This window comes from Xiphophorus hellerii, chromosome 20 (genome assembly GCF_003331165.1).
Source record: "Xiphophorus hellerii strain 12219 chromosome 20, Xiphophorus_hellerii-4.1, whole genome shotgun sequence".
NCBI classification, from domain to species: domain Eukaryota; kingdom Metazoa; phylum Chordata; class Actinopteri; order Cyprinodontiformes; family Poeciliidae; genus Xiphophorus; species Xiphophorus hellerii.
The window spans coordinates 220,946-239,856 of record NC_045691.1 but is presented as its reverse complement, the minus strand read 5'-3'; the positions used below and the strand labels follow the sequence as shown (position 1 = coordinate 239,856).

Sequence of the window (18,911 nt, the reverse complement as noted above, 5' to 3'; positions counted from 1 at the left end):
CAACCAACATTACGGCTTCTCGCCACTAGAGTGCAGCAGAGTCACCTCAAGCTGATTATTAATTTTCCCAGCGAATAAAACTGAAACATCGACAAGCTAACAAGCTAAAGAGCGAAGTCCCGTGATGTTTCAATCGAGGACTTTCACCGTCTACTGCCCCCTGATTTGATGCCACAGCTTCGACTCCATGCAGCTCGTGTTTTGTCCACGTTTGGAAGCACCTATCTGTGCGAACGGATGTTTTCAATAATGAATTTTAACAAGACCAAGCACAGATCGCGCATTACTGACGAAAACCTACACGCCGTTTTGCGGATTGCCACAGAATAGAACTAAAACCAGACATCGACGAACTGACCAGGGGAAAACGGTGCCAGACATCCGGCCAGAAAACATTGGTAAGCACAAACAAACTAAATTTAAATAGAATGAATGTAAAACCAAAACTCAGTATACTGGAATATGCATATAGTTTATTGATTTTGCTTGTGTTTTGTTTTGTGTTTATTTACAGAACACAATGAGGATGTGTGTGAGTTGGTGACAGGGTGAAGAGGGATCAGCTTTGTGTTCAAGGACAGGCAACATCACCTCATTGTTTTGTTCTTATGTGAAATGCATGTTCGTTGTGTAATAAATAACGAAAAAGTTTTGTGAATGACGTTGAGAGTTAATATCAAAACTTGTTTTTTATTATTTGCCTGCTTATCTTCAAAGCAGACAAAGATTAATTTTCCCAGCGAATAAAACTGAAACATCGACAAGCTAACAAGCTAAAGAGCGAAGTTTAGCTGAGAAGTTTAAAAATACTGAGCATATGTTTAAACTGCTCAGTTTAAAAATACTGAGCATATGTTTAAACTGCTCAGTTTAAAAATATTGTAATTTTTAAACTGAGCAGTAATTTTACATCCATGCAAACTCAAATGTAATATTTAAAACTTGAATACATAAAATCAGTTATTTAACAATATGAGGTGGTGTTTAATTTATTTTTAACATTGCATTTTCATACATTTATGCTAGGGTTGCCCAAGTCTAGTTTTCCAGACCTATCACTCTGCAACTTTAGATGCGTTCCTTCTCTAACACACCTGGATCATTGACTCATTCATAGGCCTCTACAGAACTGAGTTGCTGCTAATGAGGGAAGTCAACTTTTTGTCTGGGGTATGTTTTAGCAGGGACACATCTAAAAGTTGCCGTCTGGAGGACTGCACTTGGGCATTCCTGATTTATACCGTCAATGTGGCCCATTGAGGGTGGCCAATATGCTGAAGTGGCCCTTGGTGAAATTGAGTTTGACACCCCTGTCTTATGTTTTTCTTTACCCAAATGACCGTAGAACCCAGAAGGCCAGGATGCAGCTGTTTGCTCTTTTGTTGAACCAGAGAGCAAATGGCCTTTGATCTTTGGCGTAAATTAGGGGGAGTTCTAAGTTTTTCTGAGTGTCCAAGGTAGCTTCCAGTTGGTCAACCAGAGGTACGCCTTAATTGAATATATTAAAAAGGAAAGACACACCTTCAGTATAAGAGTTCGTGCACAGGAGTAATAATTCAGATAGCTGCCACTATTTTGCTTTTTTTGCATCAGCTCTCTCCAAAGACGCGTCTTTGCCTTTTCTTTGTCTTTTCTTTCTCTATTTTTTTCCTGTCTCAGGTAATGAATGTATATCTCTGTTCCTCTGCGGTTTTGTTGTTAATTCATACGTTGCTTTGTATGGGATTAAACTCTGTAATTCTGTGACGTCAACACGCATTGTTGTTTTCCTTGTGGCCGCACGTCGCCCGCTGAGAGGACCTGGGATCCAGAGGAAGAGAGAGCCAAACTTTTTTCCAAAGTTAATTTATAAATTATTCTTCCTTAACAGTAGGAAGAAATCTCCATGGAAAAATGCAGTTAGATATATATGCAAGACAACTCTGCCGTAGGGCCAAACGAAAATTGCGTAAAACTCAACTTGACATTTATTATGATATCTATAAAGAAAGACTATGTATGTATTCAACACTAAAACATGTAAGGGAAGCTTTCTTTGCAGATGTCAAACAAAAACATGAAAAAAGCTCAAGCTTTATTTGCAACAGTTGACAGGCTCACAAACACATGAAGTTACCACCTGAATTTCATATAATGCTGCCTGCAACAAGTTTTCCAGCTTTTTTTCAGGGAAATTTTTTTTAAAAATCAGAGGATTAATCTGCACATCCACTCTAAAGCCAGTACCAATGCTGTGCCCAAACAAAACAAATGGAGGAAAAATGACCCAATTTCAACTAATTAATTATAAAACCCTACAAGAAATTATAAGTCAATTAGGCTCAAGTTCTTGCTGTCTGGATGTCCTACCCTCACATTTCTTTAAGAAAGTCCTGCCTGGGCGTGCTGTGGTGGTGTAGGGAATAGCGCGACCCACGTTTGGAGGCCTTGAGTCCTCGACGCGGCCATTGCGGGTTCGATTCCTGGACCCGGCGATATTTGCCGCATGTCTTCCCCCTCTCCTGTCAGCCTACTTTCATATAAGGGCCCACAAAAGACCCCCTGGAGGGGAGGAGAAAAAAAAAAGTCCTGCCTGTTATTGCTACTGATCTGATCCAAATAGTAAACTCATCGCTCTCATCAGGCATTTTCCCCCAGGCTTTGAAAACAGCAGTAATCAAACCACTGATAAAAAAGAACAATCTGGACAAATCACTACTGCAGAATTACAGGCCGATCTCCAACCTCCCATTCATCAGTAAAGCTATTGAAAAAGCTGTTTAAACAATTAAACAGCTTCCTAAGGATAACCAACTGCTTTGACTCCTTCCAGCCTGATTTTCGTGCTCACCACAGCACAGAGACTGCCCTTGTGAAAGCGTTCAACGATGTCCACATAAATACGGACTGTGGGAGAACCACAGTGCTGGTTCTATTGGACCTCAGTGCAGCTTTTGACACTGTTAATCATGACATTTTACTGAATCGACTGGAGAGTTGGGTCGGACTCTCCGGTCCAGTGCGAGGATTGAATCTCGCTTTAAGAACTGGGATTTCTTTGTTTCAATTGGAAACTTCTCATCAAAGAGGTCAAAGGTCACATGTGGGGTACTCCAAGGTTCAATCCTAGAACTCCTCTTATTCAATATTTATGTGCTCCCACCAGCTCAGGTTATAACAGGAAATAAGATTAGCTACCATAACTCTGCGGATGAAACACAGCTCTACATTACGATGTCACCAGGTGACTCTGAATTCATCCAATCACTGAATAAATGCTGAGAACTTTCTCCAGCTGAACAGAAACAAAACTGAAGTTCTTATTTTTGGACCTAAAGAGGAACAATCTAGAGTAATAGATCTAGAGTTAATGTACAGCTTCAGTTATTACAACTAAAAACCAGCGATCAGGCCTGAAACCTGGGAGTAGTGATGGACTCTGACCTGAACCTTCAGAGCCACATAAACACAGTTACAAAGTCAGCCTTCTGTCACCTGAAGAACATCTCCAGGATTAGAGGACTAATGTCTCAGTGAGATCTAGGGAAACTCATCTATGTGTTTGTCTTTAGTCATATTGATTACTGCAACAGCGTCTTCATAGGTCTGTCCAACAAACCAATCCTCCAGCTGCAGCTGATCCAGAACGCTGCTGCTCACGTTCTCACTAAAACCAGGAAGATAGAACACATAACACCAGTTTTAAAGTCCTTCCACTGGCTCCGTGTAGCTCAGAGAATAGACTTTAAAAACTGTTAGTTTACAAATCACTGAACGGCTTAGCACCACAATACATTAATGATCTGTTGTTGTATCAACCTTCCAGACCTCTCAGGTCTTCTGGTTCTGGTTCTGCTCTGTATCCCCAGAACCAGAACCACCGAGGAGAACCGGCATTCAGCTTCTATGTACCACAAATCTAGAATAAACTTCGAGAAAACTGTAAAACTGCTGAAACACAGAGTGCCTTTAAATCTAGACTAAAACCCACCTGTTAGGAGTTGCCTTTGAAGCTTAATTGATTAAAAATTTAATGATGGCACTTGACTTAATGTCATGTTTTGATTGTTGATTCTATGTTGCATGACTTTGTGTTTGTTATGATGTAAAGCACGTTGAAATGCTTTGCTGCAATCAAATAAAATTTGATTATTTGTATAGCACATTTGTGCTATACAAATAAAATTTGATTGATTATATTGATTGTGGGCTGCACAGTGGCGCAGTTGGTAGCACTGTTGCCTTGCAGCAAGAAGGTCTTGGGTTCAATTCCCGACCTAGGGTCTTTCTGAATGGAGTTTGCATGTTCTCCCTGTGGGTTACGTGGGTTCTCTCTGGGTTGTTTGTCCTGTCTGTCTCTGTGTTGCCCTGTGACAGACTAGCGACCTGTTCAGGGTGACCCCGCCTCTCGCCCGGAACATTAGCTGGAAATGGACACCAGCAGCCCTCCCGACCTCTTTAAGGGACAAGGGTGTACAGAAGATGGATGGATGGAAATGGATGATTATATTGACATACAGTGCCTTGTGAAAGTATTTGGCCCCCCTTGAACTTTTTAACCTTTTGCCGCTTTTCAGGCAGGCTCAAACATAAAGATCTAAAATGTTTATTATTTTGTAAAGAATCAACAACAAGTGGGACACAATCGTGAGGTGGAATGAAATTTATTGGATATTTTAAACTTTTAACAAATTAAAAACTACAAAGTGGGGCGTGTAATATTATTCAGCCCCCTTGCATTAATACTTTGTAGAGCCTCCTTTTGCTGCGATTACAGCTGCAAGTCACTTGGTCTATCAGTTTTGCACATCAAGGGACTGAAATTCTTGCCCATTCCTCCTTGCAAACCAGCTGGATCTCAGTGAGGTTGGATGGAGAGCGCTTGTGAACAGCAGATTTCAGCTCTTTCCACAGATTCTCTATTGGATTCAGGTCTTAACTTTGACTTGGCCATTCTAACACCTGGATACGTTTATTTGTGAACCATTCCATTGTAGATTCTGCTTTATGTTTGGGATCATTGTCTTGTTGGAAGGTAAATCTTCGTCACAGTCTCTGTTTTTTTGCAGACTCCAACAGGTTTTCTTCCAGAATGGTTCTGTATTTGGCTCCATCCATCTTCGCATCAATTTTAACCATCTTCCCTGCAGGCCCAAACCATGATGCTGCCACTACCATGTTTGACAGTGGGGATGGTGTGTTCAGGGTGATGAGCTGTGTTGCTTTTATGCCAAACATATCGTTTGGCATTGTGGCCAAAAGGTTGGATTTTGGTTTCATCTGACCAGAACTCCTTCTTCCATGTTTGCTGTGTCTCCCAGGTGGCTTGTGGCAAACTTTAAACAAGACTTTTAATGGATGTAGGAGCTATTTCTCCATTTTCAGTAAAATCTTAGAATTTAGATTATTTAGTTTATTTTTATTTTTTGCTTATTTTCTAGTTGATTTATAATTAGAATTTTTGTTTAATTTGTTATTTAAAATACGTTCTTTGGTTAGTAATTCACTTAATTAGTTAATTTCAGTTTGGGACGTAGGTGTTTCACAGTATAAATACGTAGATTTGAAGTAGTTCATTATGTACGTGGGCGTTCATATGTTGTTGGGGGTTTTTTTACCAGTCAGCCAGTCTATCCAATCAGTGTTTGATAATAGCGATCAACATTACAGTACAAGTCTGTCAAAATGAAGATGAATAAAAGACTGAGTTAAAGCGCTGCACCTTTACGCACAGCTAGGGGGTTTAAAATAAACAGAAAGTAAAAGACAACAAAACTACAAGCAGTTCAAAGTGTTTTGCTAAAATGTCTAATGTAATAAAAGCACAGTTGACAAAGAGTGATTTGGAGGTTTCATCCAAACAAAGTATTAAACTGACTGAGAAAGGCTCGATGTCCTATATAAAAACGTCCCAAGATAAAAGAAATGCTAAATTGAAGCAAGTAAGACGAATAATGGGTTAGGGTTTTATATGGTTAGCCATATAAAACGCACAAGAGAAAAACAAAACAATAAACAAAAACTTAATTCCAGAGTTCCATAATTAAAGAACCCACAACCTTCCGTTCATCCACCCCAAGGTTGGTTAGAGGTCCCAAGCAAGTTAATTATAAAGTGCTTGGTGCAGTGCAGGTTATGGGCTGACAAAAGTCAGATCAGAGTGAGGACAAAATTGTTTGTTGGCTGCAAGGAGCCTCCTACCAGCCTGGCAGGAGAAGCAGAAGTGTTAATGCACCAAAAGTACAATTTTTCTTGGGCTCTAGGCCTGGACCTTCAGCTTGCCATCAAAACCTGGCCTGAATAATAAAACAGGAGCATTTTCTCAATTAAGAGATAATCAAATCATTCTAATGTGCACACAAAAAAATTCAATAAACAGCACTCTTTGCACTATAAATAATTCCAATAACTTTTTGGTCAATATGCGTATTCAATAAATAACAAAATCAACTTACATCCATGAAAAATCCAATAAATATACATTATATAGGGTTCCAGATATGTTTGGCATTAACATGAAATATATAAAAAAAAAAAACTAAACAAGTGCTCAATAATTATTTAAGGCACCTTATTTTTCACATATGGGTTGTTCGAAGTTAGTACGGACGTCTGGATATGCATAGTCGTGAGTAATCTAGCAGCTACACAAACACTCAGTGACATCAATGAGCTAACCGCTAAGTTACACACAAAAACACTCACCAGATCTGCAGTTTCTCTCACACAAACAGGTTTTTTCATCTCAGCTTGGCTCATAGTAGTTGGCTCCTATAGTTCAGCACATTTATGTGAGCATCATACAGAATTAAGGAGAAAAAATTACACAACGTTTAACTGACCTGCAGCTCTGTTCCTCCCAACACGTCTTAATCTCTCATACTTCCCTGCTCCATACCTAACAGATAGGTTGCAGTAGCCCATGTAATACTCAATACTCAACAGCTTTTGGCTGTGTAGTAGTCTCGTGAGAATCACCGATATTATGATAGAACTATTGCGAGATCTGAGAGATAAAGGGGATAGAGAGTGGAAAAACCAGAGAATGAGCGAATGTAAGTTAAAATGTACCCCCGGATTACACCACTCTTCCATAAAGGCCAGATTTGTGCAGTGTATGCCTGATTGTTGTCCTAAGGACAGACTCTCCCATCTCAGCTGTAGATCTCTGCAGTTCATCCAGAGTGATCATGGGCCTCTTGGCTGCATCTCTGATCTTTATTCTCCTTGTTCCAGATGAACGTTTAGAGGGACGGCCAGGTCTTAGTGGATTTGCAGTGGTCTGATACTCCTTCCATTTCAATATCATCGCTTGCTCAGTGCTCCTTGAGACGTTTAAATCTTGGGAAATCTTTTTGTATCCAAATCCTGCTTTAAACTTCTCCACAACAGCATCGGACCTGCCTGGTGTGTTCCTTGGTCTTCATGATGCTCTCTGGGCTTTAAACACAACCCTGAAACTATCACAGAGCAGCTGCATTTATACAGGACTTGATTATACACAGGTGGATTCTATTTACCATCATCAGTCATTTAGGACAACACTGGATCAGTCAGAGATCCTCCCTGAACTTCTGGAGTGAGTTTGCTGCACTGAAAGTAAAGGGGCCGAATAATATTACACGCCCCACTTTGCAGTTTTTTATTTGTTAAAAAAGTTTAAAATATCCAATAAATTTCGCTCCAACTCACGATTGTGTCCCACTTGTTGTTGATTCTTCACAAAATAATAAAAATTTTATATCTTTATATTTGAAGCCTAAAAAGTGGCAAAAGGTTGAAAAGTTCAAGGGGGGTGAATACTTTCACAAGGCACTGTATCTGATTTTACTAACTTCAAAAATGATACTGTTATTGGTTCTCTATTTCTTTCAAATAAATATTTATAAACTGTCCTTCTGCATTCTTTCACATATTTTATTACTGTATAACCCATGAGCCTATTGTGACAAAATGTGAGCTCATTAGTTTATACAGTATTTAATTTTGTGGCATTTTGCTCAGTTAACATTAAGTTTTGTGCTTCATCATTCAGTTTACGTTGACTATTGTAATGTCATTTGTATGTAAAATGTAGACTAGTTTTTTTAAATAACTGTTGAACCTGCCAGCCATTTAGTTTTTGCTTAGTCTTAGCAAACAAATGTTGCAGCTCATGCTTTATTTGGCACTTTAGTTCACCTCTGGGGGCTGCACTGTGGCACAGAACAGTGGTAGAACTGTTGCCTTGCAACAAGAAGGTCCAGGGTTTGATTCCCAGCCCTGGTCTTTCTGCATGAAATTTGCATGTTCTCCCTGTGCATTGGTGGGTTCTCTCTGGGTACTCCAGCTTCCTCCCACAGGTTCATCGATCTCTAAATTTTCCTTAGGTGAAGCATGATTGTTTATGCTGTTTGTCTCTTTCTGCGATGGACTGGCAACCTGTCCACGGTGTTCCCCGCCCATTGACTTCTGGAGATAGGCCCACCTAGAGGGGTCTGAGCACTCCTTAAGGCCCTATTAGGAATAAGCATATAAGATAATGGATGAATAGAGTTTACCTCTTTTGTTTGGATTGGCTTTATATGGGTTTTCCTAGCTCTGATCATGTAAGGCACAGGTGTCAAACTCCAGTCCTCAAGGTCTACTGCCCTGAAACTTTTAGATTCGTCTGCTGCACCACACCTGAATAGAATAATTAGGTCAATAAGGCTCTGGAGAACTGACCTAAACAAGGAGGAGGTAATTAAGCCATTTCATTCCAGTGTTTTGTACCTGTGGCACATCTACAAACTGCAGGACATCGGCCCTTGAGGACTGGAGTTTGACACCCCTGATGTATGAAAAAGAATTTGGCAGACAAATTTGACCTGATAAATTGTTTTAGATGTATGGAGACATTTTTGTGTAGTAGGCTTGGAGAATAGGGCGTTTATGGCTCTATTGATTAAAGCAGACACGTTATTCTTTTTGTTTTTTTATTGGCATTGTTTTTAGTAACAGTGTTTTCCCCTGTTTGGTTTAACAACAATTCTCTTTAGAATTGCTGTGAGGGGCAACTGTAATGCAGTGATCACTGTGACATGTCATTTCTTGTCAAACATTTGAAACATTTAAATAAAATAAAAATAACTCCAATGTCCCTCTTCAACTGCAGGATTACCAATTAATTGACATGATGCAAGCTCCTCTCCCATGCTGATGTAGAGCAATCCTCCCACAATCATTCCAGGGCACCTGTCAGCAACTGACCAATATTGAGAGTATCTATCATAGAAAACACGCTGGGGTCAGAGAGATTTTGAGGAAAATAAGAGATAATCATGGTCCAAGTTGTCAGTGGGGAATATGCAATCCTGACAGCCGTTACCCAGAACGTGTAAAGGGCGAAATACAATTTATTACATTTCCAAAACTAAAAAGAAGTCTGGAATAATGCAAGAAATGGATCATGGACTGTAGTCCACCTCATGTCCAGTTGAATGAAACTGATGGAAGGGAAATACAATGTTAGTTAGCACAAAGGCAACTGGTAGTAAACATCCCATTTTTTTGTCATAATAACACTTACTGATAGACAAATCAAGCCCTGTAGTGGTTAATTAAGCAAATAACTAAACACAAGGAAATAAAGCAAACTATACTTAGGTATCCCCTTTTTCATGAATGCTGTTTTAACCTAATATATTAGTATTACTTACTAATATAGTAATCTGGCTAACGGCTGAAGGGCTCCGTGCTATCAGCTCGCAGCTCAGGACAAAGCTCTGTGCTAACGATTCACGACTAATGGCTAAGCGTCAAATAAACACAACTTAGTTAAATTACAATAATGCTAAACAGCTAATCATTTCCAAATCAATAAGTGAAGGTAGTTATGCTGGATTTTATGCATGTCGATTCCAATGGTAGCTCTATGGCAGCATGAAAACAGACTGCAGTAACTGCTGTACTGACATTTAACACTAGTGTTAACACTAGGAGTGCTAGGTTTTCGAAAACCTAGCACTCCTAGTGTTAACACTAGTGTTAAACACCGTTTCATGCTACTGTTTATTTCTAAGCATTGTCCTGAAGGCAGATTTTCACAAGCCGGTATTATTTAAGTCACTACTCACCCATTTTGTATGTGCAAAATGTGTCCCACAGCATTTACACTCACATCAACCAGACCTATTTGTCCCTCATTTTTCCTCTTAGGCTTTATCATTGATTTCTCCGTTATTTTCCACTAATGACCTTACAAACCTGATGTAGGACTAGTTAGAAAATTTTCTCGTCCGCTGTTTTTGCCTCAGTGTTGGTTTATAAGGCAGAAATGACTCAAATAATGACTGGCATTACAGTTTGCTTGTCGGAGGACAGCTCTACTTCCATAAGGGGGCGGAGTCGGCATCATGTCAATTCCAGTGCACCATCACTTTATGGCATGAAACCGTTATGTTTTGAAATATGAGAACAACAAAGAACACATTTTACACTTTACCTGCAATGTACAGTGATTGGTCCATCCTGTCCAAGCTGTTCTTTAGTTTTATGAACTTGACCAATAAAGTTGATGAAGTCTTCTACGGTTTTGGGCACTCCTTGCTCTGGCCAGTGAGTGTACTGAAACTGCCTGATGGTCCTTGACTGACCATCCTAATGGAGGCACAGCAAAATGAAAATGCATACAGAAAAACAGCTGTACTTTAAGTAACATTAGCACTGTTAGGGTTAACGTCATATATTCATCACTGTCATTGGTCCTGGAACATTCCTAAATATCTAACAGTTTGCAAATTACAGCATGATGTTTTATGCAGATAAAAAAGCGGAATAAATCTTTCTTAAACGATAGCCAAATGTGTGTAAGATATCTCACACGTGTGTGTTGTGTGAGGTATGTACTTCCTCCATTTTGAAAAAGCTACATTAGGAATGCTACAATAATCAGTTTTAGAAACACTTTTATTTAGAATTAATATTTAATAACTTGCCATCTGTACTGAAAAAAAAATGATAATGCTGAGGATGACAACACTGACTATGATATGAAAAAGCTGCTTTACTTAGCCATAAAATTATTAATCGTTATGCAATTCCTAAACACTGAAATTACTGTGTTTGTGTTAAACATAGTTGACACAAATGTTAACATAATGTCACACTTAAAATGTGTTTTAAATTCTTAAAAATGTAAAGCACTTAAAATACTTGGGTGAATTTTAAACTCATGTCAAAATGCAAAGAAATTAATTGGATATAGGTCAAACAGTACTTTAGAAATGAGCTTACTATTGAATTATAAACCAAACTACATGGTTCTGATTTCTCTCACTTTGCTTCATCAAAGAAAAAAAAATTATCTGTGAGGGCTTACTCTGGCGTCTGTGACTTTAAACTCTCTGAGTATGTACTGAGGCATGTTGTACTCAGCCACTGGATCAACAACAAAGTACTGATATCGTGTAGAAAGCGCCACTGGCCAGTACTGATGGCACTTTTCCTACACAGAAGGAAGAATACATAAATGAGTAATAATGAGAGGAGTAAGAAACCCTTGCATTACAGAAGTTAATGTTATGGCCATTTTGTTTTCCCAGAGTACTACTGATGATTTTACCCTGAATTAACACCTTGAAAGGGTTGTATTTGTATATCTAGACCTTTTTTCACTTTGAAATCATGCAATCATGTTTCCCTCTTCTATCTTATGGACATGATTGTTGTGATTTACCCGTCCCATCTCGCGCAGTTTGGTTAACATGACTACAATTGTGGAGTTGTGTTCCCACAACATTCTCCACAAGTCCTCAGTAGTTTGGGCCAGTGGTCCCTGAGTGGCAATGTATGCTTTCTGGTGCCTGCACAGATTTTTAAAAAAGAGATTTTATTTTTCTATGGTTGCTCGGTGGTTGATCGGTGATCTATATGTATACATATAGATGCATACATCTATATGTATACATATAGATGCATGCATCTATATGTATGCATACCGATGTATAGATCGGTGATGTATAGATCACATCACTGATGATGTATGTCGGTGATGTGATCTATACAGCAAACAAACTAGTCTAAATTGTATTTTTACATTTGTTTTATTCTGGTTGTACCTGTATGTAGTTAGTTTGTTACTGTTCCTGTGAGTTCAACCTGTAGGTGACTGAATGACTGAAAGGACTAAGTCTGTTTTCATTCTGTGCCCCACCCATTTGTCCACAATTTTAAGTTATGGTGAACTGAAGGAAAACAGGAAAAATGGAGAAGAACCATTTCCAGTGATCAAACAATGACTCTTCATTCTAGAGAATGGTGTGTTAAAATAGACCAAGGCATATCTGCACACTAGAACATAAAAATAGGCATCCCACAAGACTATACTTTGCACTTTGCTTTTTAATCAATGACCCTTGGACAAGCTCAGCTTGCCTGAGTGACATGATGTTAAAATAGGAAAATCCAACTGCCTAGTAGTTCCTTAGCATGAACGGTGTGATTGACCTATAGCCAGCACTGAGACAGTTTTATGTAAAATATTGCATAAAATATTTTGTATAAACATTTATACAAAAATGTCTACATTCAGACATAGACATAAAGATAGAACCCTAAATATTCTATACAGAAAGTCTAAAAAAAGATTGATAAGGGGGTTAATTGCACTGGAAGGTTGAAAAGTCTGGAAAGTGTGGAAGGCCTGGAAGGTTGGTTTTCGGCCTAAATTTGAAGATTTGCTGCTGGACTAGCAAAAACTGGACTGAGGATGATTTGGAAGATTCAGTAAATGCGCCACGTAATGGACGCGTACAGGAATGGCATGTGAGCATTGCTGAAGCTCCCACCATCGCCACAAGACCAGAGAGGTGCTGAGTTGTGAGGGCCCCCTAACGCTGTTTAAGGCTTTACATATTTTTTTGTATTTACTATTAATCTTCACTTTTCATTCAAATCAACTCTTAAACATGATTGTTAGGTTAATTGGTCTTTCGAAATTCTCCCTAGGGTTGTGTGTGTGCATGCATTGTTGTTTGTCCTGTCTGTGTGTTGCCCTGCGATGGACTTCTCTGATCATTTTTTCAGCAACTTTGGTGATATTACTTTTTCTTTTTAACTTCCATGAACAATAGACTGTTGTTCTGTTAGCCCAATAAAGCGCACATGTTTGGGGGGAAAAAAAAGAAGTTCAGATTACATAATTTACACATTAAGCAATACACAGTAAGCCCAACAGAGAATAAACCTTCATAGAGGCAAATAAGGTGGTGAACAAAGACAAAAAGGAGTCAAATATGTTTACAGATCTATGCCTGCTTTCCTAAATAAAATGTAATATTAAAGCCATGCTGTCATTTTTAACTTTGTGTACACAGATTTTTGGAATAATAATAATACTACAAGCATTGTCTGTGAACAAAATTGCGTTTTTAATACCAGTTGAAGAAACTTTTAAAGGTATGTTATGGAATCACTATTGATTGTACATAAATCAACAGTGATTCCTTAACTTTGATTCAATATGAAATCAACACAAATGTGCATGCAGATCCAAATGTAAATGATGGTTGATTCAATATTGAATTCTATAGATTCTATAGATTGAGTCAATATAAAATAAATTAAAATTTGCATGTAGATCCAAAGTTAGATTATGGTTGAATCAACAGTGACATAGTGTCAGTTATGGTTGACACCTTAATGTTGATTCAACATGTAAGTCATCAACCACTTTCAATATCATTTCAATGTCAGGCTTCAACATGGATTCAATATTTCTGCCTAACAATATTTCAAAGTTGATTCACTCATATTTATGTGAGCATATAAACTTCAAAACATGCACCAACATATTGTGTTGAATTAATGGAACACTCTATGTGCTTTGCATTAGCAACCAGGAATGATCCCTTAGTTAGACTGAGCAAAAAACATTTTGGTTTATGTGGACTCACCTGTATCCATCAATGAAACTGGCATTAATATAATCAGAGCCCTCTATGCCTCTGATTGGTTGCAGACAGACACGGTTAGATTCAAAAGGCATAATGTTTGCCAGGCGGTTCTTGAATGTGTTCCATGGCAGGTTGGCGCTGATGCATCTCTGAGTGGATGTTTTATGACTTCCATTCAAAGTCAGTTTCTAGAGAAACAGAAGGAGTTAAAGGGCTGATTGTCATACTTCTTAGACACTGTAGCTTCTCAAAGTGAAACCTTTCAACTGCCACTACCTGCCTCTGCTCCTTACAGAACAATAAGCAATAAGCTTATGCACTTTTAATCTATCCATTCATGTGATAACTCTTTCATTTAAAGTCCACTAATTAATTCGTAATTATCTAGTATAAATTACAAGGCATTCCCATAATGCCCTGTAATTTATTTATCTGTATAATTAAAATAAACACACTGTTTCTGAAATAACTGTAATAAATTGCCACATATTACTTCTTCCAAACATTCAACTTGCATGTTGGACCCTCTCCCAACTAAATTCTTTTAAAAAGTGTTCTTTTTTTATTACTGCCCGTATTTTAGATATAATTAATCTATCCTTAATGCATAGACCTGTTCTACAAGTTTTTAAGGTAATCAAACCTTTACTTAAGAAACTTTCCCTCAATTAAGATGGCTTTATTAATTGCAGATCTATAGCTAATGCTCCTTTCTTATCTAGTGTTTTCAAAATAATATTTGCTTATCAAGAATGTGAGCACTTAAGTAGTTTTGAGGAGTCGCAAAGTGGTTCGCCCATAGTGCCAAACAGGCTAGGGCCAGCTAGGGCTACTCTGCTGGTAGATATCTGATTTTGCTGCTTTTGACACAGTTGACCACAATATTCTCTTAGAACAGCTTGTACATGTAGCTACCAAGGTATCAGCACTAGGCTGGTTTAAATCCTATCTGTCCAATAGATTCTAGTTTGTTCATGTGAACCATAAATCTTCTTCACACTCCTCTCTCTTTACTAATTGGAAAAAATCATCAGACAGCATAGCATACATTTTCATTCTTATGCTGATGATAATCACATATGTTGGTCCACAAATCCTAAATTACAGGTATGTCATGAGGACATTAAAACCTGGATGACTCTGAACTTTTTTCTGGACCACAATTTCTGAAAAAGAACCTGCTTAGATCCTGGATGGCAGTTCAATGCCATCCAGGATCTGGATGTCACTGAATTGACCTCCGATAAAAGAGTGAAGAATCTCTATGTTATTTTTGAAAAGAATATGTCATTTAAATCTCTTATTAAACATTTCTAAGATTTCCTTCTTTCTTCTCTCTCAAAATTTGAAATATCCTGTCCAGGAATGATGCTGAAAAACTAGTCCATGCATGTATTATTTAAGTCAAGGATGGACTTTTGTAATTCTTTACTATCAGAAAGTTTACAAAATACTGTCAGAGTCTTGAGTTGTCTTTGGGGTCTGTTTGATTATTATTATGTGTTCCTTATTTACCTATCAGCCTTGTTTCTGCTTCATCTTTGTTAAATCCTTTCTTAATTGTCCTAGTTTAATTATATACAGTATGTCCAGTTATTCTTTGTTTTCCAAGTTTTCTGCTTAGACTGTCTCTCTCTCTCTTGTTCTCTTTCTCTCACTTTGAATAATTAACTGAGCATACTCTACTGTATAGGTTCAATGGAAAATTGACACATTTTGTAAAGTGGATTCAGATTAAATTGATGAATTATTGCTATATAAATAAACTGAACAAAATTGAATTGAATAGTATTTGAAATGGCATTAAAACATTAAGCTGTACATTTAATTTTTGAAATGACCTGATTCTAATGTTTTTTAAGCATCCTAGAGCAAAAATGAACTAACCTTAAACTCTTGTTCCATGGCAGTAAGATTCTCTCCGGGAACAATTTGAGTGAGTTTCTGGAGATGGGTGTACAGACAGCGGGCCGGGACTTCTGTTTTGCCACATGTTGCAGCTTCCAGAAGTGCTTCATGTATAAACATGTATTGATCCAATGTTTGTACCATGTAGTTTCTCTGAGCTCGCATGCATGTCACATAACCATATATGTCGACAGACCTTTCGTATTTCATCCTCTCGAGCATAGAATCAATAGCAATAAAGCAGCCTGTGCGCCCAACGCCAGCACTGTTGGCATACAAAAACAGAAAGAGGAAAACAGAAAATGACACTGGTTTGATATTTGACCACAACAGAAATCCCCTGAGGGAAAATGTGACATTTTTACATTGTGTATGCAGACTATTTAGCAAACATTTAACTAACAAATAAATCCTAATGTAAATCTAAGGTTTACATTAGGATACAAAAAGCATCTTCTGTATTTGACCAGTTGCTAAAATTACTTATTTCTCACCTCAATTATAAAACACGTGTATGCCTATTTCCTGATGGAAAAGTTGTGGATCTGTGAGGGGAAAATCTAATTCAGGCAAAAATAATAAAACACTACTTTCTGAAAATAATGTTTTGTGTTTTGCATTGTGAAAACAGTTTTTTGGCAAACATACCAAGATTGTCAATTACCGTATTTTCTGCACTATAAGGCGCAACACATTATAAGGCGCACCTTGAATGAATGGCCTATTTTAAAACTTTTTTCATATATAAGGCACACCGCATTATAAGGCGCATAGAATAGACGCTACAGTAGATGCTGGGGTTACGTTATGCATCCATTAGACGGAAGTGCGCTAAAGGGAATGTCAACAAAATAGTCAGATAGGTCAGTCAAACTTTATTAATAGATTACAAACCAGCGTTCTGAAAACTCTGTTCATTCCCAAAATGAATAAACAGCTGTTTTATTATTTTCCCCGAGGTAAAGTAAGTGACGTGGTATTTTCGTAACACAGTTTATCTTTTAACAACAGCAAGGTATAACATATAGTGGAGGGGAACTTTTCCTCGATTCAATAAACACGTAAAAAACAGTCTGATATTGTTACGGTAAATCAAATGTTAGTGCAATCACAATATATATCCACTTCCGCACCATTGATTCGTTCATGTTAAATTCTCTCGCTGCTGCTCTATTCCCGTGTTCTACTGCTTGACTGATTGCCTTGAGCTTAAACTCTGCGTCATAAGCGTGTCTCTTAATAGGAGCCATTTTGGGGTCTTTACACAAAACCCAGCATGCACCGCGCACTTCTTCTTCTACGGGGGAAAATGAAGTCGGCAGCTGCTTACCGTAGTTGCGAGACCTGTTGTGGCTCAATATTGGTCCATATATAAGGCGCACCGGATTATAACGTGCACTCTCGGCTTTTCAGAAAATTGAAGGTTTTTAGGTGTGCCTTAGAGTGTGGAAAATACGGTAGTCTAAACTAATTTTAACTATTTCAGAGGTATTTCGGACTCACCAACAAAACCCTTTGACACAAACCTTGGTCTTATTCACATTGAATTGTGATGATGCTATATGTAATTCTATGGGTCCATCAAATAAATCCACCCATCCATCCATCCATCCATTTTGTTACACCCTTGTCTCTAGTGGGGCCAACAGGGGTGCTGGTGCCTATCTCCAGCACTCAACATGAAAGAGGCGGGGTTCACCCTGGACAGGTCACCAGTCCATCACAAAGCAATACAGAGACAGACAAGACAAACAACCATGCAAGCACACACCCACATCTAAGGAGAATTCAGAGAGACCATTATGGATTATTTCATGCTTTTTTCTTTACACATTTCTGGTGCTGCTATGTGATAAATTCACAGTAGATTCTGGTATAAATTAATCTAAATAAGCTGAAAACTAATTTGGACTCAGTTCCAAGTTCTTCTAAAAAAAAATCTGGTTTCTCAACATTCACGGTCTATAGTGAAGTGTGATATTATGGTATAATTTTTTCTCAATGCTTTGATATTTTTCCAGTTTTCTCCAAATTAGCGTAATCATATTTTTTTTGTAGCTTTTCTCGCTTAATGAGTTTAATGATTAAAGTATTTAACTGTAACGGTGAATTATTTTTGTTAATAAACTCGTGTTGTGACAACTTGCTTTTTTTGCACAGAGCTGCTTTCACTATTTTCTACTCTCTCTTGGCCCCTCCCTTACTGACCCGCTCTGCCCTGACTGACCTGACCTGATAGGTCCACTGTTCAAACAGTTTCTCTCTAGACCTTGACGTAGCCACCACCGCTGCCACTTTTCCGCCAGCGTTGTGTCCCTCACAGAAACTATTAAACCTAAACCCAAAAATGTGTAATCCCTCGGCTGTTCCTCATCATATCACCATCTAGCTAATAGCTACAATCACCATGGGCTGGCAACAAAAAACAAACCACGCCTGTGTGCTCTCTGACGTAGCAAGCCAGAAGCGTGTGACGTCATCAAGTAAAAAATTCCTCTGCAGATGACACAAAGAATGGATTCCCGGGTCTGATTTCAAATTAAAAAAATACTTTATTATTCCCAAAGGGAAACTAAATGTTGTTGTAGCTCATCAAGATTCTTCAAAGAGTCATTGAAGATGGCGGTCAGCAGGAAAGATCTCCTGAACTGGTCTGTACCACACTGAACCTGAAGAAGCCTCCAACTGAAGATGCTCAACTTTCCCAAGATAGTCTTGTGAAGATTATGGTCAGGATTGTCCATAATTTTCTTGATTTTATGAAAAACCCTTCTTTGCATTATCATTTCCAGAGGTTCCACAGTCGTCCCCAGAACAGAACCAACCTTTATCAGGCTGTTGAGCCTTTTTAGGTCCCTGACTCTGATGCTGCTGCCGCAACAGATGAAGAATGTAAAGATGATGCTCTCAACAACAGATCTGCAGCATCTTGCTGCAAACCTTGAAGGATCTTAAGTTCCTCAAGAAGTACAATCTGCTCTGTCTCTTCTTATAGAGACAGAGCAGTGAAGCATCTTATAGATGCTTCACTGTTACGTCTCCAGTCCACTCGGTTTGATTAACGACCAAATTGTAACATTTGTAACATTTTCAGCTGCTGTGGTTTGA

At 38.3% G+C, this 18,911-nt stretch overlaps 1 protein-coding gene across 1 annotated transcript in view; it reads right to left on the bottom strand.

Annotated features, from left to right (window-relative positions):
* The window catches only part of LOC116710338 (receptor-type tyrosine-protein phosphatase F-like), a 174,559-nt gene that overhangs the window by 3,860 nt on the left and 151,788 nt on the right, over positions 1-18,911 (bottom strand). The window contains exons 24-28 of the mRNA XM_032549336.1: positions 15,783-16,068; positions 13,896-14,083; positions 11,678-11,804; positions 11,321-11,446; positions 10,445-10,599 (exon numbers count right to left, since the gene is read on the bottom strand). Of these exons, the coding sequence (XP_032405227.1) occupies positions 10,445-10,599; positions 11,321-11,446; positions 11,678-11,804; positions 13,896-14,083; positions 15,783-16,068 (882 nt within the window). The remainder of the gene's footprint in view (positions 1-10,444; positions 10,600-11,320; positions 11,447-11,677; positions 11,805-13,895; positions 14,084-15,782; positions 16,069-18,911) is intronic.